At 37.6% G+C, this 15,703-nt stretch overlaps 1 protein-coding gene across 1 annotated transcript in view; it reads left to right on the forward strand.

The window, feature by feature from the left end:
* Positions 1–208: 208 nt before the first annotated feature.
* Positions 209–15,703, forward strand: part of AQR (aquarius intron-binding spliceosomal factor) — a 48,128-nt gene continuing 32,633 nt past the window's right edge. Inside the window, exons 1-14 of the mRNA XM_038138144.1 lie at positions 209–304; positions 1,239–1,295; positions 2,091–2,131; positions 3,131–3,166; positions 4,197–4,317; positions 5,651–5,791; positions 7,341–7,409; positions 7,882–7,982; positions 8,634–8,710; positions 9,944–10,008; positions 11,868–11,984; positions 13,472–13,585; positions 14,357–14,460; positions 14,941–15,043. Coding sequence (XP_037994072.1) covers positions 209–304; positions 1,239–1,295; positions 2,091–2,131; positions 3,131–3,166; positions 4,197–4,317; positions 5,651–5,791; positions 7,341–7,409; positions 7,882–7,982; positions 8,634–8,710; positions 9,944–10,008; positions 11,868–11,984; positions 13,472–13,585; positions 14,357–14,460; positions 14,941–15,043 — 1,242 coding nt within the window. The remainder of the gene's footprint in view (positions 305–1,238; positions 1,296–2,090; positions 2,132–3,130; positions 3,167–4,196; positions 4,318–5,650; positions 5,792–7,340; positions 7,410–7,881; positions 7,983–8,633; positions 8,711–9,943; positions 10,009–11,867; positions 11,985–13,471; positions 13,586–14,356; positions 14,461–14,940; positions 15,044–15,703) is intronic.

Genomic DNA, 15,703 nt, shown 5'->3' on the forward strand with positions numbered 1-15,703 from the left:
AGTGCAGGGAGGGAGCTGTGGCGATGCACGGAGGGAGCAGCAGATGGCGCGGCCGCCGCCCGCCTCCCCGCGGCCGCTCCAGCCCTCCCGGCCCCGGAAGCGCTCCCGCCTCCGCTGCTCCTGGCCCGGAGATCCCTCCCTCGGCCTGGCCCGGGCTGGCGGCGCCGGGGGAGCTGGGCCTGTGCCGGGCGGCTCCAGCGGCGGCACCATGTCGGCGGCCGTGGCGACGGCGGCGTCCTCGGCCCCGCCGAAGAAGATCGTGGCGCCCACGGTGTCGCAGATCAACGCGGAGTACGTGACACAGGTAGGGCCGGCGGCGCCTCCGGGCCGCCTCTGCCGCGGCCGCAGCCGGGGCTCGAAGGGACATTCTGGCGGCGACGGCGCCTCGGTGTCTAAATAGCCTTCGCAGGCCGTGGGTGATGGGGAAAGGGTCTTGCCTGGTCGCAGCTGACGAGGGATGTACGCCTCTGTCGTGTACGAGAGGGTATTTCCCCCGCGCTTCCGGAGCAGCGGGATTTACAAAGCAGCGCTGCCAAACGCATCAGTGCAATACTCTGTGCATCGCTGTAAGGCATGTTTTAACTTGTGAAAAGCTGCCGACAGTTCCTTGTTGGTCAAAGTTCTAAGTGATTTTCTATTTTCTTCTTTTTTTTTTTTTTCTTTCTTTCTTTCCTTTTTTCTTTTTTTTTTTTTTTTTTCCCTTGGAAATTTGCTCTCCTTCCAGAGCATAAAGAAGCTTGAATAAAGTTGCATAGGAAAGCTCTTGTCATCATTGCTCAGGAGTATTGGTGAAGTGATGGCTGCAGCAAAGAGCCTTAAAATGCTAGGCTTTTAAATAGAACCTCTGGTTACTTGTCAGATTCCTCAAGGAAGCATAATCGTTATCCATTTGGCATTTGCAGTTCCTGAAAGATCATGGCTTATTTTTGATGGATTTTTTAAGTTAAGAACAGGAAATATTTGTTAGATAGCAGCCTAGATAGCGTCTGAAATTTTTCCAAAGAATCGCGTTTCTGTTGAAAGAGGTTTTGGCATAAAAGCCTATAAACAGCAGTGCTTATCAACCTTAAATGGCTGATAAGCATTGCTGTTTAAAAATATAATAATTTTGTTACTTGTAGTTAGCATAAGCTGAAGTTAAGCAAGCTACTAGTGAAATGTGAAATAAAATTTGGGGATGGGATATGTTGTAGAGATGTTGTATTTAACCTTTTTTTTCTTTTCTTTACCTTGTGCAGTTAGCAAACAAATACTGGGCTCCACATGTGAAGAAAACATTGTCTTTTGATGTAAAGGTAACTACTTCTACTGGTATTTTGCTGGGGGCTGTAAAAGAATGAGGATCAACCGTTCCATGATGTGCCAATATTTAGTGTTGCTTATTTTATATGAGACTATAGGGGACTGCTTGAAAGGTCAACTGTTGCTTGAGACACTAATTTGTTATGTATTTGTAGTTTATAAATGTAGGCACTGTTAGGAAGGTATGCTATCGTGTGCAGTTATTTTGTATGCTATTCAGTTTATTCTGGCCACGAAGTTATGAAGGCAAAAGACTTTCAGGCATCTTCTTTGAGGTTAAAAGATGCTTGAGGGGGTTCTACTTTTAGGAATCAAATGGGGATGAAAGATGCAGGTATTACTGAACTGTATTCTTTCTAAAAGCTTCTGTGGTGAGCTTCCATCAGACAACTTTATTGCCATTCTGGTGGATATGTGCATTTTGAATGTTTAAAATTTGGCATGGTGTGTTAGGTTTTGTGTACTGCAGGGTACTTAAATGTTAAGTTTCTTTTCCTTGTGGATGTTTTCCTAAATCTCCCTGTTTAGCCTCAGTTTATTTTATAGTATTTGTGGTAGAACTGTCGATCGTTAGGATGTACATCAACAGCTGAACTGCTTCTCTGTGTCATGTGATGTCAAAGTGTGCCTGCTTACCATGCAGGTTCTTTCATTCTTGTTGGAAAAATTTATTGAAAATATTTTAACAGCTGTAAGCAGAGAGTATCTAATTCAGGGTAAAATGCATTAATGCTTTTTGAATCACATTAGTGGTTATATGAAATTTTCTTAATTTTTTTTTTCCATAGGTCATTGAAGATGTATATACAAAAGAAATAGTCAGGTCAAAGTAAGTACACCAGTTGCTTTCTCTTGTTTACCACCATTTCAACATTCTCAATGCTGGAGTTGTTTCTAATGTCTGATAGAATACTTTCAAACTCATCTGTATGTTAAAAGCAGATGAAAATTGCTCAAGTGCATTTAAGTAATTTAACCATTATGATATTTCAAAGTCTGAATGTGGTAACAAGAGAGTTTCCAAGCCCATAAACCTTAAACGTGATGGTTGGAGTGAATATTTTTCAGATCCTTTCCCTGGTAGTCTGTTGTCTTTTATGTTGGTTTTGTTGTGGTGGTTATAGAAGGCTGATCTCTTCTTTTGTCACTAAGGAATGTAAAGGAAAAAAACTGATGCAGAGTGCACTGCTTCTAGCTTCCTCCTCTCTTCTGGCTGCTGTTACCAGATTCATGAAGAGAAAGTGGTTTCAATGAATTGTACTGTTAGATGGGGGAAATGAATCCAAGATACACTGCATTCTGCAGCTCTCTGTGCAGAAAAGAGGTGTAACTATGTCTGGAGCTTTTTGGGGAAGATTGAGCTCTGCAGAGAATTCTTTGTATTATTCCTGTATGAAAACAATCTAAGAATTTGTCATATGGAGTCAAAGCAAACTTCCATTGCCAGTCACTAAGGAAAAAAACACCATTATGAACAGATTAAATACCTAATTGTAGTTTTCCAGGAGACACTCTCATCCGCTAGCAGTTTGTATCATCAAGGCTATTGGAAGTGTTTTCATATTTAAAAGACCTACATGAATCTCTTCAAAATGTGAATTTAATTGCTTAATGAATCTCTATGAGCTTTAGCATCCCCAGTGTCACAGCAGTTGCCTCTGCATTCATGAGGTTGCTATTGTATGGAAATGTCAGGACAGAAATAATTCCTGGGTATTTCTGCAAGTTTCCTTATATAATGAAATAAAGGAAAATATAGTCATTTTCCATACAGCTGTGTGTGGGAGGCTTTCTTTCCTGTGTTAATTGATTAATTTTTTCCTTTTAGGTTTGCAATTAGAAAAATAATGCTTCTTGAATTCAGGTAAGCTAATGGGAGGGAAATTTGGAGTTATATTTTCATAGGAACCTGTAAAGATGAGAAGCAAATGCAGGGCAGTAAGACAGTTTGAGGGTAGTGTATTTGTTCATACTTTGTAAGGTCTTGAATTGTGTACTGAGGAAAATTAAGTGAGGAGAGCTTAGTTTAAAGGGGAAATAATTCCGTAAGTGTGACATCTCAGAATGTCTTGTTTTATGATTCTCAATTTCTAGTGTAAGTGGAGCACTGAGAAAGAGAGTATGAATGAAATAAGTGAAAAACTTGGGTCTGTAATTTGGAATGTATCATTAAGCCTTAAATCAGAACTCACTGAAATCAGAGAAGTTTTTGAATTATGTCTCTTACTATGAGGTTAAAAATGGATTTTGTTGCAGCAGCATCATTAACATTTTCTTCTCTTGAGAAAGAATGGAAGTCTGTTTAAACAGTAGTTTACAACTGCTTCAGACTTTCCTGAAGAGATTACAGAGTATGTCCAAAAAGATGTAAAATGAATATTATCAGTATGCACTTAAAACCACAATATTTTATGTTCTCTTTGCTTCTTTTAACTCTCAAATCTTAAGAAAAAAATACAAGATGTTTTTTGCTTGAGGTACATTCTTTGTTTCAAAAAGGCTCAAGTCCCTAAGTTAGTACCAGTAACTACAAAAGGACAAACTTCCCTTGGTTTTTTACATCTTAATTAGAAAAAATGCAGAAGAGAAAATGTAAATAATGGTTAAGGGTTTGACACTAACAAATGGCATGCAATGGACTTTTGGAATTTGTATGTCAGCAGTAGCAAAGAATTAGAGGTTCCCGTTCTTTCTGTGAAAATGTTAGTTACTGAGTCTAACAAGTTTTGCCTCAGTGACCTAGAGGAGAGGTAACTTGAGGAACTACTCACAAACGATGAAGATAGCTTTCGGGAGAAGAGCGGGGGGGGAAACTTGTGGATAACTGCTTTTTAAATGAGTGACAGATTATGTGGGTGGCTGCAACTAATGAAATACTCTTTATCTCTTCACAGTCAGTACCTTGAAAATTACCTATGGGTGAATTATTCTCCAGAGGTGTCCAGTAAGGCATATTTAATGTCAATCTGCTGTATGGTGAATGAGAAGTTCAGAGAGAATGTCCCTGCGTGGGAGGTAACTGATTTCAATTGCAGCTAGAATTGACTTTGATCCTCAAGTTGCAGCTTTTACAGTGTGCTCGCTTACAGTGACAGAAGGTAGAAGAGCTTGTCGTGTTAAAAGGAAATGGTGCCTCAGCTGGAATACCTCATACGGTGTTTCAAACTTTGTGTTCTTTTTTGGAGAAGGGAATGGACAGGTGAAAAATTACTTGATTCCTTCTGGTGTGAAAGTCCTTGGTTCTGCTGTGAGATGCTGAACATTGTCACCAGCATTTGCTTTTTTGCCACTTGACAGAGATTGGGTATTTACAGAGAAGTTCTTGTTCTGATGTTGAAGGAAAAAGAAGGATTTATATATCTGTATATTCAAGAAGGCACCACTGAAAGTCTAATATATTATCCAATAACATCTTGCTTAAAACGTGCATATTGGTTTCTACCTTTTTTGCTTTATACTAAAATAATGTCTTACTCTTCTTTTGTGTATATTGTTTGTTTGGGGCTTTTTTTTGTTTGGGGCTTTTTTGGGCTTTTTGTTTTGGTTTTTTTTTTTTTCTTTTTTTTGGTAATAATAGATTTAGAAATTATTTAATGTTTCTACAAACAATCCAGGTTTTATAGGCCATCTCAACAACAGATGCCTAGTTATACGTTCTATACAGGCATTATTTCAGAAGCACACTTACTTCAATGTGTGTGCCATTACCTGAGTGTTGGCAAAGCACAAAGGAGTAATAACTTGCTCATATATTATCTGTGTGCTTTTCTTTTGGTATACATACTAGAAGTAAAATGACTGGTGCATGTTATGTTCCAAGCAGCTTAGTTAAATTTATTTGGTACATGACTGCCCTTGTAAAGGAACTATTTTATCTTGGTGATTATTCAGTTTATCTTTTTCCTGCTCAGGTAGCTCAATGGAAGTTCTAAGACTATAAGTAGTCTCTGGTGGTTATTACGTGCTCACTTTTTGCACGTCACTTAGAGCTGCCACAGCTTTGGCCAAAACCTGTAATTTGTCTTCTAGCTGGGAGATGTTAGAATATTTCTGTGCAGTCACGAGGTGAACATCCCCACAAGACTTCACCTGTGCTTCTTGTTTAGTTTGCCTTGTGCATCACCTATTAGACTATGCAGAAGGTATAGGGGGAGGATGCCTTGTCGGAAGGATATCATGAGTCTGTTTTGCTTGTGCTGCCTGGTTACAATAAATGAAAATGAAAAAAACTAATCCCTTCTTTTCTAGATTTAAATGGATTTAGAGAACTTCAGCTATGTTATGTAAATGAAGATTTAAATTATTTCTATCAACCTGACACAAATTTACCTTCCGCTTCTATTCCTAGACATTCAAAAAAAGGCCAGAACATTTTCCTTTCTTTTTCAAACGCATACTAGAAGCATCGCTGGTCGAAAATGAGAGTGAGTACTCTCTGCATGAGCAGACAGTCCTGCTGCTTTTCCTTGATCACTGCTTCAATAGTTTGGTACGTTGAAAGTAACTGTAAATCTTTCCAGTGTGTTTATGCTGTTTTGTGTTTGTGGCAGTTCAGTTTGAGCAATTTCTTCTTACAAGGCAGATGAAGCAAAATTCTGATTTAAGGAAAACACACTACCAGAGGGCTTTTACCCGCTGTTTTGACTCTGCACATTTGCTTTTCTCTGACATAAGGTCATAGGTGAGACTTGAAACTGAAGGATTGGCAGTTAGACAATTAAAAGACATGATTTGATACAAATTTTTGTATTAAAAATGATACTGTAAAATTTATGTATTTATATTTGAAAAGGTGCTTTACATTTAAAAATGATAAGTTATTACTGTGCTCTTTTTAGTTTGCCTAAGAAATAGCACAAAAATTATTTCCATTAATTATTGAGAAAGACAGTGAGGATTTTTTTCACTTTTGAAACCAGGTTTAGAAACAATTTTTATCTGCAGTTCTCCTGAGTTAGTTTTGAGAAAGCATTAGACCAACTTGTGTTCTCAATCTATGTCTAAAACAGAGTTAAAGATCCCAAGTAGCAAACAGGAAGAACACTTTACCTGTTATATGAAGCAGTGCTCTCTAACCTCTCTTGCTACTGGGTTTTTTCCTTACTTTCATTTCATGTGGGGGATATTATCCAAAATTCGGATCTGCACAAATAAAATTGAACAACATAGAAAGTGTATTAGTTGGTTTTGGGATTAGGAATGATTTTGGGAGCCAGTAACCATCTTGAACTTTATGTGTATAGTTTATTGATATAGTATTTTTCTGTAGTGGACATTGTACAATGCATCTTCATTTTAAATAGTTTGATGGTGACTACAGAATCCTTCTTGTAGAGCACATTTCTAATACAACATGATAGGAAAGCTGGTGAAAATGTGCCACTGTTATTAGAAGCTGCCTTTCTTTGTGAAAGGCAGAATAGAATAGTCACAATAGTGTTTTTAGTGAAGAGCACTGAAGTTTGAAGTTTCAGAATGCTAAGAATGGAGTATTTGTCCATGAAGACATACTTTAAATGTTAATTGAAATTTTTCAGTAGCTCAGGAAAGAAGGAAAACTTTGTGGATCCAGATCATAGGCATAGTTGGAGAGAGCACATTTGAACTGACATGGAGAAAATGGTTTGTTTCAGATAATGGGAAGAGTGTAGAAGTGAGAGAAACTTGATAAATTAAGGGCTTCAGGAGGCAAAGAACAGCTTAAAAACAAGTAGAGAAAGTACGGTAGGTGAGTTCAATAACAAGAACTGACGGAAGAAGGAACATCAGTTCTCAGCAGCTTTTGTCCTAAAAATACTTGCATGGATGAGGCCCATGGTGAAGTGTTAAGAACAGACAGACTCCATGAAAAGAACCTAAAATACAGAGGTGTCACTGGGTAGAGTTATTGTGCAGTTTCCTGTTAGGAAATTGTGAAATCTGATAAAACAATACAAATATTTTTGTCAGATTTGTACATAGATGTATTTTGTAAGACAGGCATATCCGAAAACATAAGAATGTTCTAAAAACTTTTATCATTTGTAACTTTTTAACAGGAGGTGGATTTGATCAGAGGACAGGTGCAGCAGCTGATTTCCTTACCGATGTGGATGGCTCTACAACCTGTAAGCTTAACATTGTTAACTGGCAGAGCAGTTTTGTAGGCAGTGTCCAAATCCTGTACAGTAAATTCTCATGGAATACTGTTGAGGACCTCTAATATTTACAGCTTTGCTATGGAATTACATTTTTGTGTGCTTTGCTAAATTCTTTTTTGTTGCAAATTTCCATGTAATAATGTTTTTATGTAATTTTCCAGAAAACTGAGCTTTGTTGTTTATAGCTTCTTCAAGCTATAATTTGTAGACAAGGCCATGTGGTCACAGGTAGGCAATGGAGTTGACATCTAGTTGTGGCTAGACTCTCTAGCATTATTACATTTTTGGTTCACAGTGATACTTAGTGAGAAGAGCCAGAGACAGCTCTGTTTTTCAGTTTGTTATATGTTTTTTCTTTTTTTAATAAAAAGACTGGACTGTATTTTTATCTCATGAAAACAAGGTTCCTTGGTGACTGAATATCACTTTATTATTTCAGAATCGATTGGAACAAGAGTTGAAAAAGACACCAAAACTAAGAAAATTCTGGAATCTAATTAAGAAAAATGATGCAAAAATGGATGAAGAATCAAGAATGCAGTATGTACAGAAGCCTTTTTGCCTTAATGCATTCATTGTGTTTCAGCTAAAATAAATTGTTTCAATGAAAAAAGTGTATTTTGAAGACCTGTAGCAAATGAGGATTGATCACACCTGGTCTCCTGGAATCTGTTGTGTTTTTCAGTAGTCTTTATGCAAAATGCAGTTATAGAACTTTATATTTTATTTGGTCAGTGAATTTGTGATATCAAATCTTAAAACGAAAGGATGAAAGCACAAAAGAATATTCATGTAGCTACTCACTTTCTTTCGTGACCTTTAGCAAATGTTTCGCTCCTAGGTATATAGCTTATGCAAGTATTTCAATAAATCTGTGTCTATCACACCAAAATTAAATGTTCCAATGCCTTTGTGTTGCAATGTGCTAAGGTGTAGGAGGGGACTTCTCCTTGACACAGTAAGAAGCATGGGTTGTTAATCAGTTTCTGTGCCTAAAAATGTAGGCTGCTAATCTGTCTTCCTGAGAGCAAAGAGAAAAGTTATAATCTAAACAGTTCAGTTGTGTTTCAAAGCAACCTATTATCATTATAATAAATTTGAAGCTGCTAACTTTGTGTTAGTGAAAGCTGCAATATTCTTCTAGTCTGCATTTAAGGAGTATTAATTCTTTTGTTATGTGTCCAATTTTAGAGCATATCGAGAGAGAAGATTTCTTTCACAGCTCATTCAGAAATTCATTTCTGTTCTAAAGTCAATACCTGTCTCAGGTAACTGTGCTTCTTATGTTACTTAATTATCTGGTAATCTGTGTGAAAATCTTTTTATGTTGCTGAAGCAACTAGTCCTTAGGATATCAGCCTGAGGTTGGAGATCTTATTCAGGTGAGGCTTGTAGAGAACACTATGCCTGTCTGCATGGATTTCATATCAAAAATAATATTCCAGTCTGTATATACTTTAAAATTGAAACAGCAAAAAGCTACTTTAAACCTCCTTCTATTCAGTATGTACTTAGTAAACACAATATTTCTGGGAACTGATATTCTTTACTGTGTGCTTATAGCCTTAAAGCATTTCATACATACTTAGGTGCCGTATTAAATAGGTGGTATAAATGGATACCATAAGGCTCTGTCTGTTCATACTGTTGATTTACAGCAAGAACAAAAGCCTAAGTGAAGTGAAATTGTGTAAGATTTGACTGCTCTTGAGTCATTGTGACAAGCAAAATTATCTCCTTGTCTGATTTAGAAAGGAAAAGTGTTTGTGGAGGAAGGTGTTAGCCTTTTAACAGAAAAGGGTTATTATGCTCTAAGCACAGCACAATTTGGGTGAAATCAGTTCCCAGAGTTTTGCTTTTCCTGTTAAACTCTTAGCAAACTTCAGCTCTTACCTGAGCTGTAAATTTTGTGATGTGGCTTCCTCAGAAAGGATACTTATCCCCTCTGCTCTCCTAATTGTGCTAGACCTGTTTTAGGAAGATCTACTTCAACATTTCTTTGGAGGCTGTAAGAGTTGGAAAGTCATTAAGGGAGACGTGGTGTGTTTTGACATGGTTCTAAAGGCCCCTTAGTACCTCTTAGAGGTACTAAAGACCCCTTAGAGTACCTCTGCATATGTCAAGGCCTTTTGCACACATCTTGTTTGCAGCTTTTAAAAATGTATTTTTGAGTACCTGGCATTAAAAGTTCTTAATAAACATAATGGGGCAAGTGATACCTCGTGGAAGTGAGCATTTTTGCATGTTACATTCAAGGTTTTTTCACAGCAGATAAAATCACTCCTGAAATTCTGGTTCTGTTACTCTTTCATTGTTAACCAGAAGAATTTTTAATATTCTTAAGAAAGGATTGTTTTAAAAAGAGAATAATGTTTCAATTAGGTTTTAACAAGATTAAAAGTAATATTCTATATTTGTAGCATTTAGTTAGTTTCTAAGGAATTGTTCAAGTGTAAGTATATTGTGATGTGGATCAATTTAAACTTTTTAATTTTTTCTAGGTCCCATTTCTATGGACAAAGTTCATTATTGTGAGAGGTTTATTGAACTCATGCTAGACCTCGAGGTAAGTTTTTTAATAGATTCTAGCCAGTTTCCAGGTGAACTTTTCTAGGCTTGAAGTGCATAAAGTAATTATTACAGCTTTATTCCAAATAGGAGGTGATTATGTCACAGCTGTGCGTATGGCTGTTTAAAAGTGATTTTCCATCTGTAAATAAAAGGTTGTAGCATTGCATCCATATTGGGAGCTGACCAGCAATGATGATAAGCCAGTAGACAAAGCTAGGATCCTAAAGTGCTTAGTAAAGAGGATTCAGTTGGAATAGATTTAATAATAGTGGCCATTTCTGAAAATATGTAATGCATTAATCTGGTAGGAATAATTCAGAATTATTTTTCCCAGTGCATAACAGGTCACCTAAAGACTCTTTTGTGTCTTTGGGTCAAATCCCAGAAAGCAGCAGTAGTCTGAAATGCAAACTATTCCTGTTTGACTAGAGTTCATTATTTAGAAGTACCAGGTCTGGGGATCTGCAGTTTGTTAGAGTAATAAGGCATGGAGCCAGGTTTTGTGAAGTTTTTCAGCAGATACCGAGGAAGTGAGACAGTTTTAAGCACCACAGTACCAGTACTAAAAGGCGTTCATTTGCAGTTTCTTGCATGAATAATTATTTTTTTAGAGTAACTTCAGATTCAGAAGGCATTGTGAAATAAACAAGAGTTTTCTGAAACAGTATCACAGCGAACTTAAAATGGCTTTGTGGTGAATTTCTGCAGCCTGACTCTGTTAAATCATTGGAGTAGTCTGTGCTTGTAGCTGCAATAGATTGAATAATTTAAATTAGAGCTTGCTGTCTTATGTATGTAATATACTCTGGTATAAAAAAAGAGAAAACATGTTGGAAGGTGAACCAAAGCCTGTCTGACTTAAAATGTTTAGAAGCATCACATTTAAGATTGATTCTCTCTAGATATTGCAGAAAAATTAGAATTCAGACAGGTTTATAAAGCCTGTTCAAGTGACTGGAACAAGTAAATGAGAAATTAGCTGTAAATCCAAGTCTTTTTGCCTTTGTAGCATGTACTGTGTTAATAGGCTCTTTTTACTTGGCTTTTTTCAGAATATTACTGTTTCATATTACAGTGCCTACACTGCCATCAAAACTGGTGATTTGATAATTTGAAAGTAATAAGTCAATGGAGGGTTCTTATGGTTTTATGACTTTTTTTTGTAATTATTGTGCAGGGAAATCAACATCTACTACGGATTCTTTTATTTTCTTAATCTTCTAAACATCATGCTGATACTTTTTGGCTTTAAGAAAAAGCTATTTTTCTCTTGAATTGTTGTGATCTTGTACTGTATGCTGTTCAACAGTTGCCACATATAGCGGCTTAATCTATTTACGTTGAGAAGGAAAGATCTCTATTTTTGTTACTGAAGATTTGAAAAATACTAGGGTATTTTGCAAAGAAGAGAAGATACCCTATCATATTTAGAAGAAACAGTTGGCAATTCTAAGGACCTCAAGCTTAAAATTCATTAAATTAATGTAGTTTAAAACTATGCTGAAGCAGTTTGACATATCATTTGTAGCACACAATCATTATGTAGACACTTAGTAGTAGAATAATTGCTTTATTTCACTTACTTTTTGACTGGCAGGATGAATTCTCACTCATGGCAAGTTCATGCCATGCTCCCCGTTACGTAAAGGACTGTTCATAGCAGAGCTTACCTGCATAAGCTCTGTGTCTTGGCATACATAACTGCTGCTTTAATACCTCTGTGAGGGTATTAGATATGCAAATAACTGCAGCAAACTATCTTAATATGCCTTCTTGAAATGGAAAATCGTAAGAAGCCAGGATTTCTTACTTTTTGAGGAGTTGCTTGTATTAACATGATGTTATTTACCACAGGCTTTGCTTCCCACACGGCGCTGGTTTAATACAGTGTTGGATGACTCCCATCTTGTTGTTCACTGTTACCTGTCTAGTCTTGCTAAAAGAGAAAAAGAGGGTCATCTCTTCTGCCAGGTGAGATACAAAGCTCTTGAAAAGAACTTTTTCATTCCTTTTGTTTCTGAATGCTGCAGTTGGTTTCTTTCTATTAAAGACAGGCTTTTGTTTGGATGCAAACTACATCTTTATTTAAATCTTTCACACAATGTTTTTTCTTACCTGCACCTATGTGTGTGACTACTCACATAGCATTTCATACATTTCATGGAATCACAGGATGGCTTGGGTTGGAACGTACCTTAAAGATCATCCACTTCCAATGCCCCTGCCATGGACAGGGACACTTTCCACTAGATCAGGTTATTTAAGAGTCCCATCCAACCTGGTCATGAACACCTCCAGGGATGGGGCATCTGTGGGCAACCAGTTCCAGTGCCTCACCATCCTCACAGTGAAAAGTTTTATCCTGCTGTATAATCTAAACCTGCCCTCCTTCAGTATATGGCCATTCCCTCTTGTCCTATGACTACGTGTCCTGTGAAAAGTCCTTCTCCATCCTTCTTGCAGCTCCCTTTAGATACTGTAAAGAAAGCTGTAGGGTCTCCCTGGAGCCTTCTCTTCTCCAGGCTGATCAGTCTGAACTCTCAGCCTCTTATTAGAGAATAGGTGCTTCGGCCCTATAGTACACTCCTCTGGACATTCTTCAGTAAGGTTTTTTAATGTTGGAGACCCCAGTGCTGGACACAGTATTCCAGGTGAGGTCTCACAAGAGCCGAGTAATATTTCTGCTTCTGATTTTGAGAAGTTCTTAAAAGTACAAGCTAGAAGGCAGTGCAGCTTCTGGCATGCTTTACCACCCACATAGCAGAAGTTGTCACCACTGCATTCTTCTCTTGCTCATTTTGGCTTCACACTGTTTTGCAGTGCAGCTGTTTTTCACTCCTGTCCTTCAGTTTACTCACTCATAGCTAGTACATTGTTTTTTATATGGCAGGATCTGAAGATCTATCCCCTTTCCTGCATCTCAGCTGCTTTTCCTGCTGCTTGCTGTTCTCCTCTTTGCCACTTGTTCATTTTCTCTGAGGGTCAGTATTGATGGAACACAAAGGCAACACAAAGTACATCTGAATAATTTTCTTCCTCCAAGTTAAATAATCCCATTGAAAGGCCAGATGAACTTCAGAGCTGCCATCAGAGCGGGCAGAAGGGAACAAGGTCTCTCCCTTTTGGTAGCAGGAATCCGTTAGTTGGGTTCAATGACAGCCTCTGGCCTAGATCATCTTACTGGGATCAGTTTCAATTTCAAGTCCTAGTATATCAAGAAACCTTATTGCTTGTGGACTATACTGAAATTTTGATGGCTTGCAGATGAGATACCTAACAAAAACTATTTTGTGCATCAGCCAAGTATAAAATTCAGATACCACTCCTTAGACCAGTTCTTCTAGAACTTTGAGGAGTTCTTGTTTGTGCATTTGTCCTCTTGAACTGTGGTTTTGTTCATAGTGTTTGTAGGTTGTGTCTTTTTGTTGATCCATTAATTTATATTGATGATGTCTTAGCTTTTAGATATGCTCAAATTCTACACTGGCTTTGAAATCAATGATCAGACTGGAAATGCTTTGACAGAGAATGAGATGACTACAATTCACTATGACAGAATTACTTCTCTACAGGTAAGTAGAAGATGAAGTGCTTATGAGAGACAGAGGATTTGGTTTTGCTGTTCTAGTCTAATTTGCATCTGGAATAGGCATGAGGCTATTTCCCAAATCAAACTCCTTATTTTCCCTCTTGAGTTACAGGAATAGCTTTAGCTTGGCTGCCTGTACCATATTGAAGACACGTAATGCTTCAGCATGGTGGACTATCACTAATTAATATGCTGTAGCAAAGCATCAGCATTTTTGACCTTGTGTTACCAAAATGAACTGTTCCTGTTAAGTGTGTTAAGAAGGGAAAGCAGAATGCTGTAGCACCCTGTGGTGATGCAGTAGGTGGCAGCATTTCCTCAAGATCAGTGTGCACATGTGCCTACAGTGGTCCCTTGTACAAATTCACTCTCACTTTTTAGAATTGTTCACATCAATTTTAACAGAACAATTGAAGGAAGCATGGTAAAGTTAAACTTGTTCCTGGCTTTTCTCAGTTGCTTGCAAAGCTACGTATCTGCTCCCTGATGTTTTATTTTAATGACAACAAATGCTGATAGAAGGGTCTAATAAGAAAGATACTGTGTCAGAAGTAGAGGAGTAACAAATAGATGATGTTAAGAAAAACGGAGATTTAATCTGGCTTGTATTTCTATCCTGGTAGGGTCCATAGGGTGGTTCATGTTATGAACCAGAAGATACTGTACTTTTTTCTTTTTTCTAAGTATTTAAACTGTAATTAACTCCTTTCATTAATATGCTTACATCTAGTTTTCATGCATGAATCTTTTGCAGAGAGCAGCATTTGCACATTTCCCAGAATTATACGACTTTGCACTCTCGAATGTAGCTGCAGTAGATACTCGTGATGCACTGGTGAAGTTATTTGGACCTCTTAGGTAAGTTAGCAAATTGAAATTCTTGGTTCTCAGTATGATTAAATTTAACAAATTTCCAGCCTTTTTTCCTTCTGACTATTCATGTGCATATAACTTTTTCAGTTTATTTTTTTTACTCTGTTCTGTAGAAGAACTACAACAGAAATCATGAAGGCATGCCACTGTATTAACTGTACTATATTGTAAATGCTGTGAATAAAAGGATAGCAGCATGTTTTTGGCCAAGGCAGTGTACGCTTTGTAGCTTGCTTCGTGTCAGGTCTTGAAACAAGACAAAAATATCCACCCCTTGCCATGTTTATTGTAGGTGAGAGGTTCAGCTTACACCTTATACACAAACTTCACGTAAAAGCCTGACCCGTAATTGTTTATCTGTGATCGAATCAGACAGTTGGGGTTTTGTTTAAGGAAAAAGCAGCTGCAGTAAGTGCTGTCTCTGCTTTCAGTGTCACAGAGGCTTGTTTTCCTTTCGCTGTGCAGCTCCAACGTTCTCCACCAGGTGGCGTCGTACCTGTGCCTGCTGCCGCCGCTGGCCGAGGGGGAGGACACGAGCCACGAGAAGGAGTTTCTGCTGGAATTGCTGGTAAAAGCATGATTAATGTTCCTTGCACTTTTTCTGTTGAAAACTCAAGGCATAGCTACATTCAGTAACTACACTGCAGTAAAGTAGTAGTTTAGAATGTTTTGTGAACCACCTGTGAACCACAGCAGTATTGTTGCAGTAATTGGCATGTTAAGATGGGGTTTTAAACCGTATAAATCAAGTATTCGAAAATGCCTATTCATAAATATAGTTTCAATGAGAAATTAATGTGTGGTTTTTTAGGTCAATAAGGAGAGCCTTGGAAACGGTTTTGAGTTCTTCTGAAAATGTTTTGACCCATTTAAACACAAAAATATCTGCTAAAGTAGATCTAGATATTCAGTACCTGTTTGGGCCTCAAACCAGTTTGAAATATTGTTTGATGCACATAATGGTTTTTTGGATATTCAAGGTCTAGCAATACTATTGTAGGCTTCTAATTTGATACCATAGCTGTTTTTTAAAATCTCATTCATAAGTTTTTTTTTTGTGGTTGTTGATTTCTTAAAAAATTGTTCATGTAGTTTTCTAAGGTATTTAGTGTAGAGATATGCCTGTGGCTGCCATGGAAAGATACTTGTTCAGATAACATATTATAATATTGGATAGATTTTTTTGTGTCCCAAAGAGGAAACAAAGATTAACTGTTATTGAATGAGT

Source organism: Motacilla alba, chromosome 5 (assembly GCF_015832195.1).
Source record: "Motacilla alba alba isolate MOTALB_02 chromosome 5, Motacilla_alba_V1.0_pri, whole genome shotgun sequence".
Lineage (NCBI taxonomy): Eukaryota > Metazoa > Chordata > Aves > Passeriformes > Motacillidae > Motacilla > Motacilla alba.